The following is a 23,907-nucleotide window of genomic DNA, read 5'->3' as shown; positions in this document are numbered from 1 at the left end:
ACCTAAACCTCTTTCACTCTGGAAGGAGGCCCGTACCCAGCGGTGGGACAATAATGGGTCACCGACAGAATCATAATAACCAGATAGAATTACCGATGCCAACAGTAGCTATTATACTAGAGCCGTAATAAAGGATAGATGACTTGTTATCTAAAAGTCTAAGGATGAGAGGAACACTTCCTTTCATCCTTAGACTCCTATAATATTATTTCGACAATAGCTCCATTAAAGTACTCCTTACATCTAAGCTCCGACACAAATTCCGAAGTCCTAGCTATTGTTGATGTCTGCGTTATTATGAGGGAGTAGATAATGACTTAGGCAATCAAAATTGTTTACTTGTCAGGATTATTTTTTCACAGCCCACTCAAACTGTTTTTCAAATGAAAACTGCGCTTTTTGGCCATAATTATGTGCTTTCAAATATAAAAAGCGTAATCAAACTTAATCTAGTATTTTTTGCATGGTGCTCTAACAAATAAACCGACGACCCGCGTGGCGGAGCGGTCACCTTACTGGTCTGACGCGCAAAGGATCACGGTTTCTATCCCCGGCCAGACAAATATCTAAATGATGAATTTAGATTTCTGGTTCGGAGTCTAGGTGTTCGTGTATTTGTCAATGTATTTGTCTATGGCACCGCAGATACAGATATGGCAGATACAGGGAATCTTAGTGTGGGGCTGTGAGTGTAGAAAGTGTTTATTTTATTTAAACAAGCATGTCAAAGAATCTAGACTCAGGTCTAGTATAGACCTGGGTCTAGATTCTTTGACATTTAAGAATGTGCATATTTTTTCGGTAAATATTTATTTTTCCTCAAACTCTTAAGGAGACATAAGTAGGTTATGAGCCTGGTTAGTTCATAGAAGAACCTAAGCTTAAACGGAAAAGATAAGCAATGCACTGATTAGCTAAAGATAAGCGTCTTTATGCTGTTGTACCTATATTTTCCCATACTAGACTGAAATATGCGGCATGACAAATGTTTTAGTATATTTGCAATGCATGAGGTGCGGCTCGTTTGTATATGTGGTAAGCTTAAGCGAATATTCCGATATTGCTATTAGATATAATCGGAGCCATTAAAGATTAGTATCTAAAATGGCAGCGTGTATTTAGCTAAATGTGATTGGCATCAAAATTATGTACCTAATTGAATTATTTTTTTTACATTCATAAAACATTTCTGTTTCTATAACGAATACCTACTAGGTAAAATAAATACCTCGTCATGAGTAACAAAATAATATGAATGTTTAAATACAATTGACTTGATAAACCTAATATAGGTATTTTTTTGTAATACTTACATACCTAGCAGGTATTAGCCTCAGAGCGCTACACACGTTATTAAATGTCATTTTCAAAAACCGTATAAACGAAATAGCAAGTATTCGATCGCTATTTATAATCCAATCTCTAATGATACAAGTAATCCTCGAGCATTGACGTAGCCGAAGCCATACACATCAAAGATATCTACGTTAATATATCATCACATTTGATGGAGTGTGACGTCGAAATCGTACTCCAATTACATATCCCATGAGGATATCGAGCACGTGCGGTACAGAATGATTTCAGTTCCTACCCTTACTACGAGTTTTCTAACGAGAACTCGATCAATCGGATCGAGAGCTCGACAGCCCGTTTTCCGTACAATGACAAAGGACAATGCCCATGAAAGTATGGACCGCCGTCCAGAGTAGCATCAAATTGAAACTTGTTGTGGACGATGTATAATTAACCAAATACTACCACCAATAATTATTTTTTAGATCAGCGGACCCGGGTTCTGAAGTTATTTGCCGAAATGTTATATAACCTCAAAATCGAAAATATCCGACGATAGATTGATGGTCGGTTTTAACTAATAGTAGGTACCAACAATGTACTTCTATTAACATATTCCATTTACTTTTAAAGGTAGTAGGTAAAAAAACCTAAAATAATCCTAAAAACCTAAAATAATGAATTCCGAGTATAAAATACCACCATTTTATTATAATTTTTAAGAACAACAATCAACATTTCATCTTATTTTATCTTAAATGGAATCCTCTGTTCAAAGAAACTATTCTGATCGACAAAGTATGTAAAAAAATCAATAAATAATTTTAATATTACTTTGATTTTGACGCATGAGAAAAATCAGTACCAAGAATGGGCATTCTCCTTTAGTTCCTAAACGATCACCGGAAGCGCTGCATGTCTTTTTTATATAATATAAGAGTAGCAGACGAGCATGCAGTCCACCTGAATCCTAGATAGGATTAGATATTGCTACCTGAGGTCGGCTACAGATGCGCCCCTACCCCTGAGGACGAAGCTGGAGTGCTTCAGAAATGTATGTCTCCCTTACCACACCGTTGAAAAAGCAGTACACAACAGCGCTTATTACTGCTGTTTTTAGGCAGAAAGAGGTGTCGCGGTGGTGCCGCCGGAGTCGAATCAAAGACGATTCTACCACTTTTAAATTGTATGTCAAATAGTACGGGCGAATTACCGTCGAGCTCTTGATTCGATTGACCGAGTCCTCGATTGAAAACCCATAGTAAGGGTACAGGATGATATGGAGAGCGCAATCGATGAGTTTGCAAATTAATCGACGTACTCCTGTTCGTAATGGACGCTGATGTTTTTACTCTCATACACATAAGGATTACCTGTGTTAGGAGTTCTGTGAACATACATAAAGAAGAGCCTGCAAACTCTTCAAACATCCCTCTTTATATGCCAGGGATTAAAATTTATGGCCTTTTTCAGAGCATTTTTTCATTTTATAATATAGAAATGTCAAAAGATCATGCTGTCTACGATTTACCTGATGATAAGTGGCTAATAGACACTGGCTACTGCCGCTCGTGGACATCTGACATCAACCTCAGATAAGACAAGAATTTTACCAAACTTGAGGAAGTTGTAACGCCTTGGAAAATTATGTCTCTTACCAATCTTTCCTAACCGGTACATTAGCGGCGCTGAACCCTGTTGTTATTAGGTAGAAAAAGGTGTGGCGGTGGTACCTCGGAAGTCAAACCACATAGGGTTCTACCACAGTAAACTTTTTAAAACAAATAAAATTACTAAATATGTTGAGAATTTATTCGTCCTAAATTCCTTCGATCTAAATTAGTCTAAATGAGATCGTGCAACAAAAATAACATCTTCAAAGATATGTTCAGTCTGTAATATCAGCCACGAGCGACAACCGACGACAGGCAAACAACTTTATTGTGTTAATTTGTTAGGAACTGATAGATATGTGTTCCATAATTAATTTTATTTTGTAGTGTAGGATACTGGAAAATATTAGTTAAGAAATTTAAATAAATCAGAAAAAGCCTTGAATGTTTTCTATTTCCTTGCTGGACATAGGGCTCCTCTAGCAATTGGGTTTATGATGACTCTGATACTAGTCATATAGCATTTATCCCCGAAATCTTATCCCCTAAAGTATCCCCTGGTGTGTTTTTAATAATAAAATAATATCAACTCGTAACATGAATTAATAAATCATATTTACAACAACAAAAAATAATCACGTCTTCCTCTCAGTCATAATTATAACCCTCGACTAATCTACTAATTAACGACATGATGTAAGTCACAGCTGTCATAACAAGTGGGAACTTACATAAGTCAAGTGCTAAGTCGTTATGAGTTATAACGATCCATTGACGAAGTAGACAAATAGTCTCCTAATGTGGAGAATATGAAATTTGTGAACAGCAGGCAAAAGACTGCACGACGCTTTTTTGGGATTTAATATAACAATTTTAATATTTATTTGAATAAAGTGACAATATTCTCGGTGCACCATGGTTGAAGTGTTTTAATTATTCCATTATTAGATGAATAAATTAAAATTTTATTAATCTTCCTCAGAATAAAATTTAGATCAGCTTCCGAAGTTACTTACGAACAGTTACTTCAGGCATGCATGTAAAATTTATTCGTTCGTATAATAAAATGCATGTCGTTTTCTCGGAGTCTACTTGATTAGTTTGTTGGATCATAAAAGTTCTAATTGCATATAAAAACAAAGTGGAGGACAATAAATCTGTGTGATAGTGTCATTGAGTTATGCAACGGTTTTAAGTAAGTGTCTTCTAAGTAATTTGAATATTCCAAGAGTACTCCTAATATTAACTTTTATTTGGTAAACAGTACATAAAGTGGTTCGACCCCGGAAGCACCACCGCTATCTTTTTCCGCCTAATAGAAGCAGTATTACGCGTTTTTTTCGGTTTAGTGTGTGGTAAGCGAGATCATTATCGGAGTCGTCCCAACTTAGTCCTTAGAGGTTTCAACACTGAAAGTGTCTGTGACCGATCTAAGGTAGGAAAACATACTAGGCAATTTAATAAAAGCACTAATAATAAGCATAGCCTTGGTCGTCCGAGCCGCATAAAATGCCTTCACCATTGAATTATTGGTGGTGTTAAAACCCTTTGTGGTTCTACTCCGGCGACACCACCGCCACACCTATTTCTGCCTCATAACAGCAGCGTTGGGCGCTGCTGTGAGCTGGGAGACATACTTTTCCGAGGCGTTTCAGCTTAGTCCTCAGGGGTAGAGGCGCGTCTGTGGCCGACCTCAGGTAGGAATATCTAATCCTATCTGGGGTTGCATACAGATGTCCATGGGCGGCAGTAGCCGCTTACCATCGGATGGACTGCATGCTCGTCTGCTACTCCTATACAATAAAAAACACAGACTACTGCAAACCAGAACACAGCAGCGTTTAACTCTACTCTCAATAGGCAGAAATAGGCTTTGTAGTAATCACGGCGGTGGTCCTTCGAGCCGGACAAAACGCTCCCATCACCAAAGATATCATAAATACGAGAAATGCCAAGTTTATGTGAATCGGCCGCGAAACACAGTCACACGTGTCGCTTCCAGGAGGGATCGACTTACGCGTGACATACATGCGGTCAGCGTTCCGGTTGGCGGGTACCTATCGCGCTTTCCTTCCGAGATTAACAGTTATCATCGAAGGTATGTGGAAATTGTAGACGTCATATACTCTTCTGATACGACAAATAGTTAATTCATTAATTAAAATTATATGCCTACTGGTCTTGTGGTGGTACATATGAATATTGCTCAGTCAAGATTTGTCACTTTACCATTCCACATTCATTTCATTAATTTTAAGGATTTACCATCCAAAGAAATAAAATCATAATTCAGATCATGAAGCATAACAACAAATAAAATCTTGCATATAAATCTCTCGTGTTACAATGTTAGTTACCGTACTCCTCCGAAACGGCTTAACCGATTTTCACCAAATTTTATATGCATATTCAGTAGGTCTGAGGATCGGCTACTATCTATTTTTCATACCCCTTAGTGATAAGGGTTGTTCACCCATAACATTTTTTTATTAACATGGCAACATAACGTTTGCCGGGTCAGCTAGTTAAACAATAAAATAATGACATTTAAGATGATTGCATTCAATTCAATTCAATTCATTTCAATATCATAGGTTACCACCACCAGTGCACCTCTTATCATCTTATCAAATAACTTTAACCCTTATCTCTCCTCATGTGTTTATCAATAAAATAATAAGATTGTAACGCAAAAATAAATGATTTAGACAATTCAATTTTCGGTTATTGATTATGCCCCATTGTAAATAACCAATTTATCGAAAGTTTTGCGTAGAAATTATCAAATTTCAATATTTGGTAAGTAAAATTGAGATAGATTAGATATTAACAACGGGCGTACTTAGATAGCACCAAACCGTCCCATGGAAGAGATATGAACTGATGGTCATACAAACCATATACGTCCCTCCTATAATTTTACGTGTAAGTGATAATATCAGGATATTATTGACAGGTCAATAACTAAGATTTTAAATTTCCTCAATTTTCGTCATGAGTCACTTCAAAACAAACTTTGTTCAGCCAATTCAGGACGGACATCAGAATTTCGATTATTTATCACTTTTTGCACAACAATATCTTTCGTATCGATGTTCCACATAAAAACAATTTACATCGCGAACATAAACGATGAAGTCATTTGAAACCAATCGCACAAGTTTTTGCATCCGATACGCTGCATTAAGCGCACGCGCACTTCTTAAAAACTGGAAGATCTAGAAACATTTAGGCTGATTACACACGGCCATGTCGGCCGTTTTTAGCACGCTTATATTAGCTTGGGTTGTATCTATGTATGTATGTAACTGAAATTTTGAGCATAATTTTCATCAACTTCCACAACTCTGATTAATTTGAAACTGCACACGTATCGAGGTACGATGACAGTGCATTTTACTACGGTTCAAAACACCCCACGCTTTTTACTACGAATAGAAACTAAAGAATTTCTCTTTGTCATTAAAAATATATTCTAGTGTTTAGTTCTATTAGTAATAAAAGCGTGTTTTTTTAGTTTTTTTAACTATTATTTATTTTCAGCACTTGCCGTATTTCGTTGTACAGCCGGAAAATTTGTTCAAACGCTTTCTGGCCAAAACAAACGCATTGTACATGTATCTGTTATCATTGTTAAACATATAAATGTAATAAAATAAATAATAACGCAGATGTGATAAATAGCAGATAGTTACTCGTATTATAAGCAAAATTATCTGCTTATACAAACAAAAATCCCAGACAGCTTAAAAATATAGTGTATATGTATAATATACTTTAAATCATTACAAAGAAAATTATTGATTTAGTTGATGGATACAGTATAAAGTAGCCATTTTATACATTATTTATTTTTTAACACAATGTAAATAAAATTACGACACCGAATTAAAATTATGCAAATCGCATACACATGAGTGTATTCGGATCGGAGTGTATTTTAAACAAGCGCGAAAAAGTCGCCCATGTTTAGTAAGCCTAGCGACAACAAAATCTATATCAATTTTCGTTAATAAAAAAATCGCAAATGCTATTAATAGTGTTGACGCAATTATTTAACCTTCTTGGTTTTTTGCTATTTTTGGAATGTAAATTTAGTACTTTTTTATTATTTTTGTCTTCTACAGCCTGTAAGTTTCTATAGACTTTAGTAGAGCAATAACATTTGATAAATTTATGTGAAAAAGCCAAAGCAAGATATAAAAAATATCCTTTAGACAAACTGTAGCATAGGTATTAGGGGAGAGATAAGGCGTGAGGCGGAAAACATTAACTAGGGGCTGTTTTAACGACATTCCGGTCAATAATTCAATATCAATGCAGTAACGCCCTGATTCATCCACCCTAGTCAAAAACTTGATTAAAGTGTTCGTGAAGACCATAAATGACACGCCGTTTCTTACATTTGGGTGTAGATATTTATTTCGAACTAGTAGTAGCGTATAAAAAAAACATGACATACACATAACTGAAAATTTGTACCTTCATTGGAATGACAGTGGCGCCATCTGCCGAAAATTGGTCGTACCAACTCCGAAACCTTCGTGGATTGATACACAAAAACGTTTCTAAAGATCACATGATCAAATGTCTAGTTTACCATTCTATAAACGACAGAAAGACAAACATTAATTTTTATACATAGATTTGGACTTAGTAGATTTTACACGCAGAAACTGTCGTGGTTCGCGTCCGATGGCACCACCTCCTTACCTACATTTATTTATCGCATAACAGTAGTGTTAAGAGCTGCTGTGTTCTGGTTGGTGGGTAAGGTAAGGAAGACATACTTAACCGAGGAGTTCTAACTTAGTTCAGAAGTAAAAACTCATCAATGACCGACTTCAGGTAGGACTTTAATCTTATTTTGCAGTTCATAACACATGTTCATCAGCATTGGTCGCTTACTACATGCACGTTTGTAGAAAATACATATAGTCGGTAATAGAACCTACTCCTTTTCTGAAGCTATTAAATGTTGATATATAGATGAAAAAAAGAAATTATTATATCTCTGTAACTCAACTATCTGACACCATATATTAATACAGTATTAAGACTTGTTATAATGTAATCGACCGTGAACTGTCACTTGTCCACAACAAATCGGCGTTTGCGAAATCTGACTGCTTTCTCTTGAAATGTTACAGTAATTTAGCTCGAATAATGAAAATAAATTTTCACTTGCCTAATTAACCCATCACATGAAGTAGTTTCTGTTACTTTTTACGAAGGTCTCTATATTTTGTAAGTTTCATGAAAGAAGGTTTCTGATTGTTGATGTTTTTTTTTTATGAAAATTGGTTTTTGATTAACGCAATTAATAAAAAAATATCTATCCAATAGTTTCTCTCCCCAGAAATGACAACTTCTGCCTACTACGAATTTCTACCTACTAGAAACTTTCGAATTTCGATCATACGAGTACCCAAAAGATGGATAGACTGATTATTTCAGGCGTAAAACATTGATTGTAATAACCATTCTTATATCCATCTGTACATAATTTTCTAATATACTGTGTTCATAATACATAAATTTCCCTCTAAACAGTCGCAAAGACCGTGAAATACCTGCCACTCCGCGTCTTACCAAAGTATGTGCGGGAGACAGACGTAGGGAGGATTAGTTAGGGGTCGCTACTGAAGGGTCGCGTCCCTACGAATCGATAAGTCTTATAAGTCTTCCAGTTAAGCCGTGTCAAATGTTCAATTAAAGGCGCTAAAGACTCGTTTCTCTGGTTTTAAAATTATTTTTATTCTTTCATTTTGTTTTTTGGACAACTTCTGTTAATTAAATAAGTGATACTGATATTGATATCTCATATAGTGTGTCAAGCCTGTTTGGACGTTTTTATTTTATTGAGTCCGATATGCGAGATCTTGCTATTTCAGAGGTAAATTTAATATAAATAATAGTTTTGAACATACTGTCCACATGATGGTAATTGGTCATTGCTGCCCACGAACAGCTGTTACCACATCAGTATACAGGAGTTCTTTTTGAAGTCGATCATAGATGCTTTTCCAGTCCCGAGGCCTAAGGTAGCATCATAATTATGTAAGTCTACCATAATGCCACGGTCTGTAGTCTGTACTTCGAACTGCAAGATAACTGCAATGGCAGTTTCGATAAGTGTTTTGGCCAGTTGATATAACTGCATCGAGACTTACGTTGCGTTCTCGCGATTGCAACGTTATACAACTGCCCTGGATAAATATCCTAACGCTCGTTATTAATAACCAATCCATCCAACCTTTACCTACCAAAGAGCTAACTTTGACATTTCTAATATGTCGAAATTGTCAATTGTGTAACTGTTAAATCCTTAGTAGACAAAACATTGGATAGATTGTTTTTTAATAACGGACCTAACTTGTTAGAAATATATACGGAATGATTTTTTACAGAATGGTTAAGTATGTCAAAATAGTTGCGTTATCACTAAAATAAATATTTCGCTTCTTAGTAGTATATTTCACATACATCTCTAGTATAATACAAATATTGCAAGATCGTTGCGTTAAGGTCTCGGGATATAGAGCCTTTAACTTGTCAGATAATAAGTAAATGGCCTGCCTTTGCCTATGTAACGTTATAAGCCGTATTGTAGAGCTGTTAAGGTTATATCTGTTACTTTCGATCTCTACATATGGAGATTAGCCTTCAATGACTGATAAACTTCTACTGAAAATATCGTTAATTATAGCAAAAATATTTTGCAATTATTTAAATGTGTGAACTGAAGGTGGTAGAACCGTTAGTGGTTCGACTCCGGCGGCACTACCGCCACACCTATTTCTACCTAATAACAGCAGTGTTAGGCGCTGCTGTGTTCCGTTATGAATGGTGTAGTGAGGGAGACAGACTTTTCAGAGGCGTTCCAGATTAGTCGTCAGGGGTAGCGGCGCATCTGTGGCCGACCTCAGGTAGGAATATCTAATCCTATCTGGGGTTGATTACAGGTGTTCATGGGCAAAACACACAAAAAAAAACAATATGAGGTCGCGTTCTGATACGGTTGTAGTTTAAGAAAAAAAATTGTAACTGACAATTTCTAAGTGCCACCGTGGGCCTATAAAAAAATAATATATTTCATTTCTTTATAAACCGCTGATCAAATCAAACTTAACAACAGTTTGTAAATTGGACCAAACCCAACACCAATTTCGACGATCGAACGACACAAATTGACATTAATGTTGACACTATCAACACGTGGATTGCTTAATATGCCCGTTAATTATTACATTAATCGGAGTTGTTAGAACTGGCCATTACCACTTTTAGTAAATGCAGTCAAAAATTAAATAGTTTGAATATATTACACGTGAACACATAGGTTTGACCCATTGTATAATTCTGTAAGTGAGCAGTGATAGCCTAATGGTTAAGAAACTCAGTCTCTCGAACGAGAGGTCCGAGGTTCAAATCCCAGACCTACCTCTGATCTTTCAAAGTTATATGCGTATTACAAATTACAAATTATCACTTGCTTAAACCGCGAAGGAAAACATAGTGAGGAAACCTGCATACCTGAGAATTCTTAATGATGTTTTGTACCTGAGAATACTTAACAATTCCTAGGTAGATGATGACCACTTTAACTAAGTGTCAATTATTAAATAGTTTGAATATATTACATACAAATTGGAACCATTAGATTATTCTGAAAAATGGTAAAACCAGTATTGTAGGACTTGGGAGGTACCTATTATCGCCTCACCTTTTTCTGCAGTGGAACAGTTCTTCGGTGTGGAAGCGAGCTCGCTTATATATGAGGTCATCATCTTAGCCCTCAGGAGAGGCGACGCATCTGTGACCGACTGTAGGTAGAACCCGATTTATACATAGAGTTACTTACAGATGTTGATGGCCGGCAAAGATCGCTCACCGTCAGGTGCCCATGCATATGCACATTTGATCATATCAATAATTGGCCAAGTGCAAGTCGAACTGAACTGAACGGAGGATTCCGTACCACCAAAATTTTCATATTTTATTTTTTATTTTTAGTACTTGTTATTATAGCAACCATCGTGAAAATTTGAACTGTCTACCTATTACGGTTAAATAGATAAAGCGTAAAACATCGACAAATAGCAATTTACTGTATAATTAATATAAAAATAGCAGGCATAGTAGTAAATGGATTGTAAAATTTTCAACCATCTTCCTAGTACGGTTTAACAGTTAGATAGAAAAATACCGAAAAATACCGGTTTGTTGTATGGAGACCCCCCTTTAATATTCAACTGTATTTTATTATTTAACTGGATTTTTAGTATTTGTTGTTATAGCGGCCACCCTTATACATATATTTTGTAAAAAAATCAAGTGTTTATCTATTACGGTTCAGGAGATAGAACCCTGTGACAGACGGACAGACAGCGGAGTCTTAGTAATCGGGTTCCGTTTTTGTCCTTTGGGTACGGAACCCTAAAAATGCTAAATAAATATAAGCATCGCGACCGGCAACATCGATGCAGTTTCCGTAATCTTTTTATCTCGACGCTGGCATTTGCCAAATAACCTGCTTCGCAAAATTCTTTTGGGTTTAAAAGCATTTAAGCGACATGGATTTTCCATTTTAAAATCGTGTACGAAACCTACAAACCAACCTTAATGTCTTACTTACAGGGTGGTCCAATAAATAAATTGTTTATTTGCTTGTTTACTCACGAATTATGTATTGGCTCATTAACTATTTAGTCACATCTTATCTTGATTTAAATGAGACGCCACTTCTTCAATCACATATAAGAAAATTCGCCTTTCGTATTTGGGTTCAGAAATCTCGAAAATTAAGCGATATGTTTAAACTTAAACTTGTTACACAAGGTGACCTACTTTTCTATATAACAAGTGTTTTTACACTTTTTAACCTATAATTCCTACAGAAATATCAGATTGACCCAGAGGACATCGCGGCCGGATTTAAGTAGTTAAACAAATGCCTAATTGCATTAGATACATATATGTATGAATATGGTACTCGACAAACATACTCCAACTTTAAGCCTTCCAATCAACGGAAACGTCAATCAAGAACACATAGGAACATACCTGAGTGCTTGTGAATCGCCGGCTGCCAGACCGACTCAAAGTCCCGCCTCGCACGTTGCTATCCGACAGCTCAACTTCAACGCCACCGTCCGCAGCGCGCCTGCGCGACAGCTCGCACAGCTCTGCTATTGGTTGCACCTGGACATTTGAAAATGTATTACAGCAACGTCCTTCTATTAACTGCTGAAGAGTTCCCTCGATCAATTCCATATCATCATAATACTGTCACTGGAAATTCTAGAAAATATTTAAATTGTATTATAATTTGGTCGGTTAATCGGTTAAATCTATATGATTTTGCGTATGTATTCCTATCGTTTAGTAAAATACCATATTTAAACGAAGATTGAACCAAAAGTTCAATTTGTAATTTTAGTAACCAAGCATCGTAAATGAATAACTACTAATTTATTCATAACTAGGCGTACCAAACATCCAACTGTCTGATCTGTGGTGGTAAAATTAGCATAAATATTTTTTTTTTTATAACAGTTACTCTACGGGTTCATACAAAAAATAACGGTTCTTTGGGAACTCATAAAAAACAATAATTATAAAGCTATGTATTAATGACCAACATTCCGCAAACATATCTGTTTCGCGGTTTTTAGAATTTCACACGAGCACTCCAAATATTTTCACTCTAGAAGAAAGGTGGTTGAACCTTCTGAGGTTTGATTCCGGTGGAACCACTGCCACACCTTTTGCAGCCAAATAACAGCAGTGTTAAGCGCTGCTGTGTTCTGGTTCCAAGGTTATGGTACGGGAGACATACTTTTTCGAGGCATTCCAGGTTAGTCCTCAGGAATGGCGGATCTGTGACAGAGCTGTACCAGGAATCTAATCTCATATGGGGTTGAGTACAAATGTTCATGGGCGGCAGTAGCCACTTAGCCACTTACAATAAGATGCATACTTGTGTGCTACTAAATTATAAAAAAAACGTTATCATGAACCATTACAAATTTGAAAGCTCCTTATGCTTTAACCAGTAAAAGAAGTTACAACGGTCGTGTACCGTTTAAGAAAACGTTACACAATAACTGTTAACAATACGAATGACAGTTTTATTGATGTATGGCTTGAATTAAGCCTCTGATACTGTTGCCCGCGTCACGAGACACCACTAAATCAAAATACAGTTATGGAAAACATACGAAACATAATTTTATGGGCGGAGACACGGCGGTAATCGGATCTTATTTGAAAACTATCACGATTTATAATATAATTCGATTGCTAATAGATATTATTCAAATTTAGGAGCGACACCGATTTTAAATAAAATGCAAATAAAAATATGCTCAAAAACATAATGTTTAGCATTAATATTAAACCGTGGTTGTAGAACCTGAGTATTAATTTATGTAAGTGTGCAAGTTACATAACATACATGACATATACAGTCAGAATCTTGTCTACAATGGCTGAGTGTAATAAAATAACCGATAAATATGAAGTAAATAAAACGATTTAAAATAATTAATATATTAACCCGGATTATAGACCCAAGTCTATTTAAATTACATTCCTCGTACTTAGTAAAAATAGGCAAGCGGTCAAGTCTTGAAATAAAATCTGTATGTTTTCACCACTGCAGTTAGAAATGGCCATACCACACAACTTAATCCAAGATAACTGGAGTACTGTATATAATATTAAAATCTGTTCACTTATTCTGATCCTAGACTAGTCTAGATCGACTTATTGTTATTAACGTTAATAAAATATTATAAATTGCCTCATTCAAATCTTATCAAAAAAGGCATTTGCACTTATTAGCTTAACATTTATTCACCGCAGTCACTGATAATAATGTGAGTGTTTTATTATAAATATAGCCTATTAATTACATTCGCATTATTTAAAACAGCTGTCAGATATATTATTCTTATAACTCAATTACCAAATGGAATCACAATATGTAATAAGAAAGTAACTTATGTCATATTTTAATCTCATAAATGTTAAGTCATCTACTACCTACGTATACTCTAATAAATTGACCTAAATCTAACGAAAACTCAGAAAAAATATATAACAGCAGTTAATATAAAATTTTAAGCACAAAATGTAGACCCACTTTAAAGGCTGACCCAGATAAAAGTACAGGTGGATATTGAACTTTCCGCAGGCAATTTCGTTGAAATACATTTACGAGTATGTCGGCCGGAACACAAAGAACTAACTTACATGTCAGGAAATTGAAAATTTAAACCTTATTACACTTCAAAGCTTCAAGTCTTTGAAAGCATTTGGCCTTTATATTAGAGCTTTTGAATGATTTCTCAAATACCTATATTTTAGTAGTAATTGAATTGTAGATAACGTGACATATAAAAGCAGTTTATTTGGTTTATTTTAGTAGGAGCCAAGGTGATCCGGTATATGTCAATATTGTCAATTATATTTTGCAATTAACCAAATCTGGAACTTTACTGCTTGGGCTAACTTGAACACAATTCGATTTAAATCCGCAAATTCACAGACATTAAAATAATACATCAGGTTCATACTCACTTTAATGGTAACAAAATCTTGACTTCCTTTGATGAGGTCGATAACGTCTTCCCTACTCTTTTCTTCAACATTCACTCCATTGACTTCTAAGAGTCTATCACCAGGAAGCAAACCAGTTTCACTCGCTCCAGGATATGAGCCTGGTTCAGCAAGAATCACAGCCTTGTACGCTAATTTGCTAGCCATAATACTGTTGCCGTTGCACTTATTATCGCCGTTTGTTAGGCCATTTTCTCCATGAGCATCTTTATTATCACCAATGAAAATTCTCTCTTGGATCATTGCTCGCCGAAGACTAAAGCCAAAATCATTTCTTGGGGCTTTCTGTCTTTGGATCGTTAAAACTCTTGGTTTAGGCAATTGTAACGGAGTTAATGGTGGTAGAGGCAAGTAGACGTCATCAAAAGTACTCGTCCTAGACCATCTATGGAAACCCTGGGATTCACCTACAGGGGAGGTAGAAAACGGCGGTGTAGCAAACGAGGAATTCGTTGTAGTATCAGTCAAGGAATCGGCGCTCGGTGAGGTAGAAGTAACGCCAAGATAACTGTTCCCGTTTGTCTTGGGAGCCTCATCAACATCTTGCGTTGTAATAGCAGGGTTAGAGTTATTTTTGTAATTTTTGTACTGTGTCTCTACAGGACTGTGAATGACTTTTTTGGTGAAGTTTTGTAAGTGTTGCATGTCATCGCTCGATGATGTGCTCTTAGACGGTGGAATGCCATAAGAAATAACTTCATTTTGTTGTGTATTCCTTGCAAGTTGGTTGGGGTCTTGGCCATTGATGAAATCAACTGTATCAGAATTTGGAATATTGCTTTCTTGTGAATTAGAACTAGTATTGCTTAAACGTGGACCTTTGAGGATTCCTCGCTTAGGCGGTCTCGGTGGTATCGGAGGTAGATTTGGTGCTTGTCGCGGACTGCTATTAACGTTATTTGGATTATTTAAAGAATTCAACGATGTTTCTGAGCTATCCGATTGCAATATTCCATCTTTTTTACTCCAGCTATGGGTAGTGGGGTATCCCGGGGAAAGATGGTTATTTTCATCGCTAAGATTTGAGTTCGATCCTGAAGTACTTATAAGGGGGTAGTTTGAATAATTAGAGTCTTGCTCGAGATGGGCGAACAATGAGGCGGTGTAGTCAGCTGTGATGCCAGAGGGAAGTTTTTCCTTTTCTTTGCGCCTGCCTCGCAATTTGAGCGATCGTCGAACCTGCAAGTAATAAAAAGTAATGTTGAGTTAGCTGTCGTAAAAATCAATAAAGTAGACGCTTCAGTGATCATCAAGGTTAAATTTAACGATCTAATAGATTGGTAAGACATAACGAGCCAATTGGATATAACAGAAGAGGTCATTGGAATATAATTTCATTTTATATCAAAACAATTTTATCAGATAATTATGGCAATTATCAAACTGTTATGTAAAGATGTAATCTAATGATGTAGCAGAAGATTTACTTGTTTCTATAAAAAAAACTCTTAATCCGAAGAATTGCCAAGGGAAGCCTTGATACCCACATCTCTAAAGGAAACAGATTCTAGCTATAGTGAATATATACACAGTTATCATTACGGAGATCACATCTATCAAGCGTAATCAAGGTCAAGAGGCTTATGATTCAACTCTCGGTTTCAGACGATCCGGCGAGACAAATAACAGTAGTAGGAACGGTGATGAAACCTGTCAAATTCCTCAGATGCAAAAACCGCATTCTGAACGAGATGAGTTCGCAAACTGAACTGGCTAATGAAAGTGTAGACGCAAAACATTTAAAACTGGTTCCAGATTTAGTCCTGACGCTTAAAGCTCAATTCACATATACAGACACGTAAGTGGTAGATTGTAATACAAATGTAATATATTAATGCATACGAGTATATAATGTAACAACGCTGCTTAGAGTTGATCAATCAAAATAAAGGCATTATATTTTTCTGTAAATAAGAGTTTTATTTTAAATATGTTATTTACACGCATGCAGTTTTTTATCAACCAACTACAATATTCACAAACACAAAAATTACCAACAATCAGCATGTAGGTTTTTCTTTTACACATATTTGTATGTATCTAATTATCTATGGACTTAAAATCGTTCATAAGCGAAGCATAACTACCCTGACGTTGACCAGCACCGAACAAGATTCTTAGCAAAATTGTTTTGCCAGTTGCTGTTACTGCCAATTCTTCTTTAGGAATTCACGAAAATTTTCAAAAACACGCATGCCCTACTACGATACCGCAGCTACCATATTTATATCTGACGTCATTGTAAGCGACTGTTTGCAAGTTCTGTTTCTAAGAGTACATATGAAAACATCTCCTCTGCCGTGTCTGCGACGTTCCGAAAATCACGTGCTGATGATGTGAATCGAGCTTAAGTAATTGAAGTGTTCATTGGAAATTTAAAGGCTACGCGGTGAGTTTTTACGAATGGCAACGTGATTGAATGCGACGAAACGACTTTTTTACTTCACGAATGTCGGACATAAGATACGAGTGGTCCGGCTGCTGTTATTCGTAATATGTTGTTTTTGTGGCTTATATAGTAACAATACCAGTTCTCATTCCAGGAGTGTTTAATAAAAACTTTGATATGGGAGTTAATTGTCACGTGCCACGAGAGGTACATGACATTATCATCGTTTTTTTTATAATTTTTGATGACATTAATTTACCGGTATACAAAACAAGTCCTGATACATAATTACAATTAATCTACAGACACTTATACAAAAGACTCTTTTGTATTTATAATAGATTGGCATGCATTACATACACTTGACGAAGTTTATTACAATAAATAACGATTATATAATCAGCTGCTATACTGGTTGAATTTGAGTTTGCTTTAACACACCCTTAATTTAAACCAAGACCTATGAATATCAGTACAGCACATAATGTTTCTCACTAAAAACAGAATGTCTCTATTGTACAGTAGGAGTAACTTAATATCGACAAAAAGATGGTAAATAGACATGGCAATAGAGCAACCACATACTAAATTTACTACCATCAGAACACTGCCAACTTAAAAAGGTTAGGATTCCCAAATATTCTACAAAACCCGTGAAAAGAGAACAATAAACAACAAAACATTTAACGAACGAAGAAACTTGCAAAGAAACACAAGCGCCGTTACATCTAATTGAATTGTTAGTACGAACGGGTACACGAAAATAAAAGTTAACTTAGAAAAAGAACCGTTAAAGATAATTTCAGTTACCAAGGCGCCGAAAGCGAGTCCAACAACCTTAAAACTATCGTACGATTCAATTTTCCATAGCACTTCCATTTACAATTAATTTAACAGGTGACTACGAAACGTTTACATCTAAAGAACGTTACTCTCAAGATAATTACTAACAAATGAGAATATTATCATAGATCACCTCAATACGCGACTGTTTACACAAACACTAATGAACAAACATGATTATTGTAAACAAACATTATTGAAACAGTACCATTGTGTTGTGTACACGTACCTAGTTCTTATTTACATTTGTCATAATAATATTGTGTATCGACTGATTAGTTATCAATCATAAAGAAGGACAAGATGGTACATATTCATTTATCGTATTTTTTCACGCTTAAATCACGTTTAAACTACTGGCAGATTACTTTGCGGAAGTAGTTGTACCATATACTAAAAGTATAGTATCAATGCACCATAGGAACAGATTGGTCACGAATCTGGTATCACGTGGTAGATTAGTTTTTCTGATGTGTCGATACAATTAAAGGAAAATTTATCATTAATGATTACATAAAGATCGATCGGTCTACTCGAACATGGACAGAAGTGTGACACGATGATACGTATAGAAGTGTGAAGACTTAGTAGTGAGAGATTAATAAATTAGAGCTGAAAGGCGATGACGATAAGCATCATATAACTGAAGAAGTAAGCATCATAGAACTGAAGAAGTAATAGTTGGCCATCATTTCAGTAATCAATAAGCTTCATGACGTCACATGTGTTGATTCTGTTGTATTTTGAGATGTCTAATAGTCAGTGTAATATTCCTCACAATAGGAATAATGGTCTAACGGGAGACTACAAAATATAGCAACGATAAATAAAAGCGGACCGTCTCTAATATTTTGTCTCCCCAACTGTACATTTGAGGACGTAAGTATACCAAAGACAGATACAACAGACGTAGAAATGAAGAAGCGAGTGACGTCAAATAAACAAAAGCTACAAAACAATTATTTACCCAGCAATCAGCATAACTCAACACGTAACATCGCACAATAGTCACCCGTGTTCACGAGCTATGACACTCGCATAACGAAACAGCTGACCTGTGGAGGAGTGCGGTGCATTGTCTTCACGTATTCGACCCAAATGTTGCATTCGAGATCACGAGCGAATAACACCAACTCGCTAGAGATGTATGGTAGTTTGCTACTTGGGCATATCTTCGAACATAGACGAATGAATATTTTATAGTTAAACAGATATGCCATAGTGTTGTGTAGACCTTGAATAATACAAATCCCTTTTTTGTGAAAATTTGGAAGGATTAATTCTACGAAATAAGCAAGGTCTTAAAATGTTAAACTATTTTCAATTCTTTATACAAGTTTAAGACGATTTACTATGAGATCCTATTTTATTTACTTAAAAATATAAGTTGCTTCAACATAGATTTTGATAATAATCAATCTGCCAACATTGTACAATTTATTTCGATCTTTGGTAGGTAAAAATTTAACAGATTGAATATAAATAACATTATTGAATAGATCCTACTATGAATCTACTAATATGACTTAGAAGTCATATTAGTAGATTCGTAGTAGTATTTGATTAGTAGACTAATAAACCTAGAAAATAATGAATGAAATAATTCTAATATTTGACGACTGAAAAGAAACCTAAACCGAACATAAACAAAGCAAATGCGAATTAACCATTGGACGTCATACACACAGCAGAGTCATTAAGAGCATTTTGTTTGTAAATGTAAATATACAATTGGGTCCTCACATCCGGTGTTTCTAAATGGTGATTTGACGCTTTGAACAATTAGAACAGAGGATGTACTTGTAACTGCAGTCGTGTTTGTACATACATACATGTTACATACACGCGACACGATACATGCAATTTGGAACAAATTAACTTGTGCATGTTTTTGATTATGTTCAATTTGGAACGAAACAATTTGTATGATACTGTTTGCTTGAGTATATATGGTAGAGTGAGATAATACAGTAATACATTTACTTTTATCGTTGTTGAAAATACTATTGTAATTTAAATAAAAGTGACGCTGTTAGAAATCGTCCTAATTAATTAATTTATCATAATGGAAATAAATAACAATGTTATTGATTTTTTGCAAAACTTGATTACTTATGTGATAAAAATTCTTTTATCCGCCGAATCGTAAGGCACGTTGCCAGCTATTTGCAATTGTATAGAATAAACAATATACTACTTGGTGGACAACTGTTACCAAAGACATGAAACGAGCTTAGCTGAATGTACAGATAACCCAAGACAGAGGCGCATCCTTGTGCATAGAGGAGCGAGGAGGAACGAGGAGAGCCGATGCCAAATAAAGGGAGCACGCAAGAAAGAAGAAGAAACTTTATGTTACTTAGCTGCCAAAATGAAAGCAGCAGCAGCAAGCAAGCAGTGATAGCCTTGTGGTTAAGAAACTCTTCCTCTCGATCGGGGGGTCCGAGGTTCAAATACCCAGGCACGCACCTCTATTATCCTTCAAAGTTATGTGCGTATTAGAAATTAATTATCACTTGCTAAAAGGTGAAGGAAAACATCGTGAGGAAACCTGCATACCTGAGAGATTTATAAAAGAAAAAAAAACTCAAAGGTATGTAAAGTCTACCAATACGCACTTGGCCAGCGCGGTGGACCTAATCCTTCTCATTATGAGAGCAGACCCGTGTCCAGCAGTGGGACAGTAATGGGTTATTAATGAGCTGTCCAAATGAGATGTTATAAACTTATCACACCTAAGTAAGATAGACACCTTATAAAGTAATTTATATTACTTTCAGGCATCTTTTCCTTCAATAATGAAGGAAAAGACCTATAAAGAATTCTACCTATAAAGGTAGAATTCAAGTTTATAACAATTGACTTTTAAGTCATAATCATTAAATTTCAAAATACCATCGTACATTATTTATCCACCATTTTTTTTATTTTTAAATGAAAATTAGCACAAGTTACAAATGAGACAAATCATATATGTAGTTACCAATACATCAAATACTAATATGATATTAGTAATATTCAACGCTCAGCGGCTAACATCAATTGCAATTAGCATCTAGCAAAAAAGCAAATCACGATAATCAATCAGTTTGTATTTTGCACGTTGCGCACCGATGCAGCTCCAATTACATACCATTGATTAATGAGTCAAACGTAGATAGTAAATATAGTGATACAATACATACTGATTCACTATCAATACACTTAGTTTTTTGTGTTAATTTACGACGAGTAAATCGATATCAGTATTCATGATTTTCACACATTTTAACCCATGACTTTATACAATTTATTATCCGAGGTTCAAATCCCAGGCACGCACCTCTAATTTTCAAATTAATGTGCGTATTTGAAATTAATTTTCACTTGCTTGAACGGTGAAGGAAAACATCGTGAGGAAACCTGCATACCTGAGAGATTTTAAAAAAAAAATCTCAAAGCTATGTGAAGTCTACCAATACGCACTTGGCCAGCGCAGTGGACTATGGCCTAATCCTTCTCACTCTGAGAGGAGACCCGTGCCCAGCAGTGTGACAGTAATGGATTGATGATGATGATTATCCAGGCATACGACAAAAACGATTTGAGTTTTATCAACGACTTTTTTGTTTTTATTGGCAACATTATACATAAGATAACTCTAATGGAAAGTTTATTATCACGTCCGAACACTTGGTATTTGCTACAAACACCAAGTCTCTACGCCTTAATTTCTTTGGTACAACAAGGTGCCCAAACAAACACACTATCCACACGTTCAACTTGTGACGGTTTGTTGATATTTGGCACGCGACTACAAACGCCATAAGAAATTTCGTAATCGTGTCATTTAAAAATACATAACATCGATAAGAGTAGAACAACATTACAGTAATTTCATAAGAATATTCATTTAACAAAACACGTCAAGTAGTACCACAAGTTTTATAGTGAAGTGCATGCAAAGTAACTCACGCGATATGTATTGATCTAGGAAACTAGGTTATTGTGCTCTGGCATTACTTTATAGTAGTGCCTCTATTGTGAGCTACTGCGATATAATCATTCTATTTTAAAATTGATGAAACCCGAGCTTCACCTGTACTAGCACTTTTATTATGAAAGTTTGTGTGTGTGTGTTTTGGTATATGGTAAGTTTGGTTTGGGCCTTTTTTTTGTTGACGAGGGGGAAACCTTCAATAGGTACCCGAGACGCCATAGGAGTGACACCGGGTTATATGGGACTTTTACCGCACTAAAACCCTCCGGTGGCCGTCCTCGGCGTTTGATGGAGAACGGCGGGATCTCCAACGGAACATAACCGGTGTCCTGGGGAGCAATTTGCGCTCCTCTCACATCCCCTGGTGATTACAGCGATATGCGACCACACGAACCGCTGTCCTTCCCGGGGTCGCTTGTTGGACGGTTTGAGCTCCCACTCTTGCCACCCGCATCCCCGGAAGCCTCTTTTAGTCGCCTCTTACGACAGGCAGGGGATACCGTAGCCCTATTCTGGTCCCGGTACTACAGGGCCTGATTGGTGTGATTAGGTAGCATAGGACTTTCATAATTTTCTGACAATCAGGTAGTCCACCATTTTTTTCGTGTATCACAAATTGTTTACTTTCAATTTGAGTGTCTTTCAAGATCTACAACGTGGCAAATTATTTGTTAAGGTTAAATGAGTAAGTACTTGGTATAGAAGATCCCCGACAAGGCATTTCAATCAAAAGCCTTTAATTTTGCCTTCCAATAAAGATGTCTACCGTTTTCTTCTACCTTATGATACATTTGATTCATTTAATTATTTTCCTACGACTATAGACTAATATAGAAGTGTTACAAATAACTTTAGTACAGTCAATTACATTTAAATAGCTTACGACAACTCCTAATAATATGACGACACAGAGTACGCAAGCAATTTAAACTTAATTAGATAACTATTGCATATTTTATTACATAACAATTTGTCGTGTTCATTTCTGTTTATATTTACTCTTGCTGTCAATCAAACGTGCATGTAATGACCACGCAAACGGTAAATATGTAGTACGAGTAAGTAGGTAATTGGATTTCAATATAAATGTTCGAATATACAGGGTGAATTTTTCTAATAGGCCTTCAGGGCTAAATCCGAAACTATAAGGATTAGCGAAAAATGCTGAAAGGAGTTACGAGGCCGACTTTGATAAAAACTAAAACTGTATCATTAGTTTATTAAAATATCTTTTTCCTTAGCCGGGTTCCTTAATCGAAGTTCATTTAATATAATAGTTCATTTTCATTTCATTATTCCACTATCTGATAGTGTCGCTTATAAGAATCAAATTCTGGGAAGTAAAGATAAGTGTTAAGATATAAAGCGAAAAACATCGAAAAATAGCTGTTTCTTGTATGGCGACCTCCAATTATTTTCCCCTTTTTATTTTTAGTATTTGTTGTTATAGATGCCACCTATAAACATACTCTGTAAAATTTCAAGTATCTATCTATTACGGTTCAGGAGATACAGCGCTGTGACAGACGGACTGACGGTCAGACAACGAACCCAAAAAATGAAGATTAATGAGATGTTTTTATTTTTAATACGCTTTTATTAGCTTCAGACGTATGTATGTTAGTATGTAACGGAATCTTTGAACATGATTTTAACCCCCTTCAAAACGTCGGATTAACTTGAAATTTGGCATACTTATTAAGGACCGATGACAATTCAATATTTTAAACATTCTGACCCGTTATCCTTACTAGGATAATCAGGATCAGCGATTTTTGTCTTCCTGAGACCCGGAAGGTCTGCGTTAAGACCAATAAAGGAATCTACCAGGCGCGCCGATCACCTAACCTAACCTAACCTGACCTGACCTGACCTGACCTTGACCTGACCTGACCTGACCTGACCTGACCTGACCTGACCTGACCTGACCTGACCTCAACTTCGACGCGTCCGTTGTTAATAGCATCATGAAGCGGTGTCTCATCATCCTTATTCATTCAGCACTTCAACATCTGCACCTTCCTTTAACAAGATTTCCACTATTTCATTGTTCCCATTTCTTGCTGCCAAATGTAAAGGCATATATGATTTCAGCTCATCGTCATAGTCACAACTTATATTATTAACTCGAGCTGTAAAATTAATTAAACTACTAACAGTTT

General features: G+C 35.9%; 1 protein-coding gene across 1 annotated transcript in view; it reads right to left on the bottom strand.

The window, feature by feature from the left end:
- Positions 1-23,907, bottom strand: part of Mhcl (Myosin heavy chain-like) — a 346,996-nt gene that overhangs the window by 272,145 nt on the left and 50,944 nt on the right. The window contains exons 3-4 of the mRNA XM_073078174.1: positions 14,496-15,713; positions 11,976-12,113 (exon numbers count right to left, since the gene is read on the bottom strand). Coding sequence (XP_072934275.1) covers positions 11,976-12,113; positions 14,496-15,713 — 1,356 coding nt within the window. The remainder of the gene's footprint in view (positions 1-11,975; positions 12,114-14,495; positions 15,714-23,907) is intronic.

This window comes from Epargyreus clarus, unplaced genomic scaffold (genome assembly GCF_041222505.1).
Source record: "Epargyreus clarus isolate Ecla_fem2 unplaced genomic scaffold, WU_Ecla_fem_2.2 ptg000012l, whole genome shotgun sequence".
In the NCBI taxonomy this organism is placed as follows: domain Eukaryota; kingdom Metazoa; phylum Arthropoda; class Insecta; order Lepidoptera; family Hesperiidae; genus Epargyreus; species Epargyreus clarus.
Note: the sequence above shows the minus strand (reverse complement) of the source record. Positions and strands in the feature narration are given on the sequence as shown.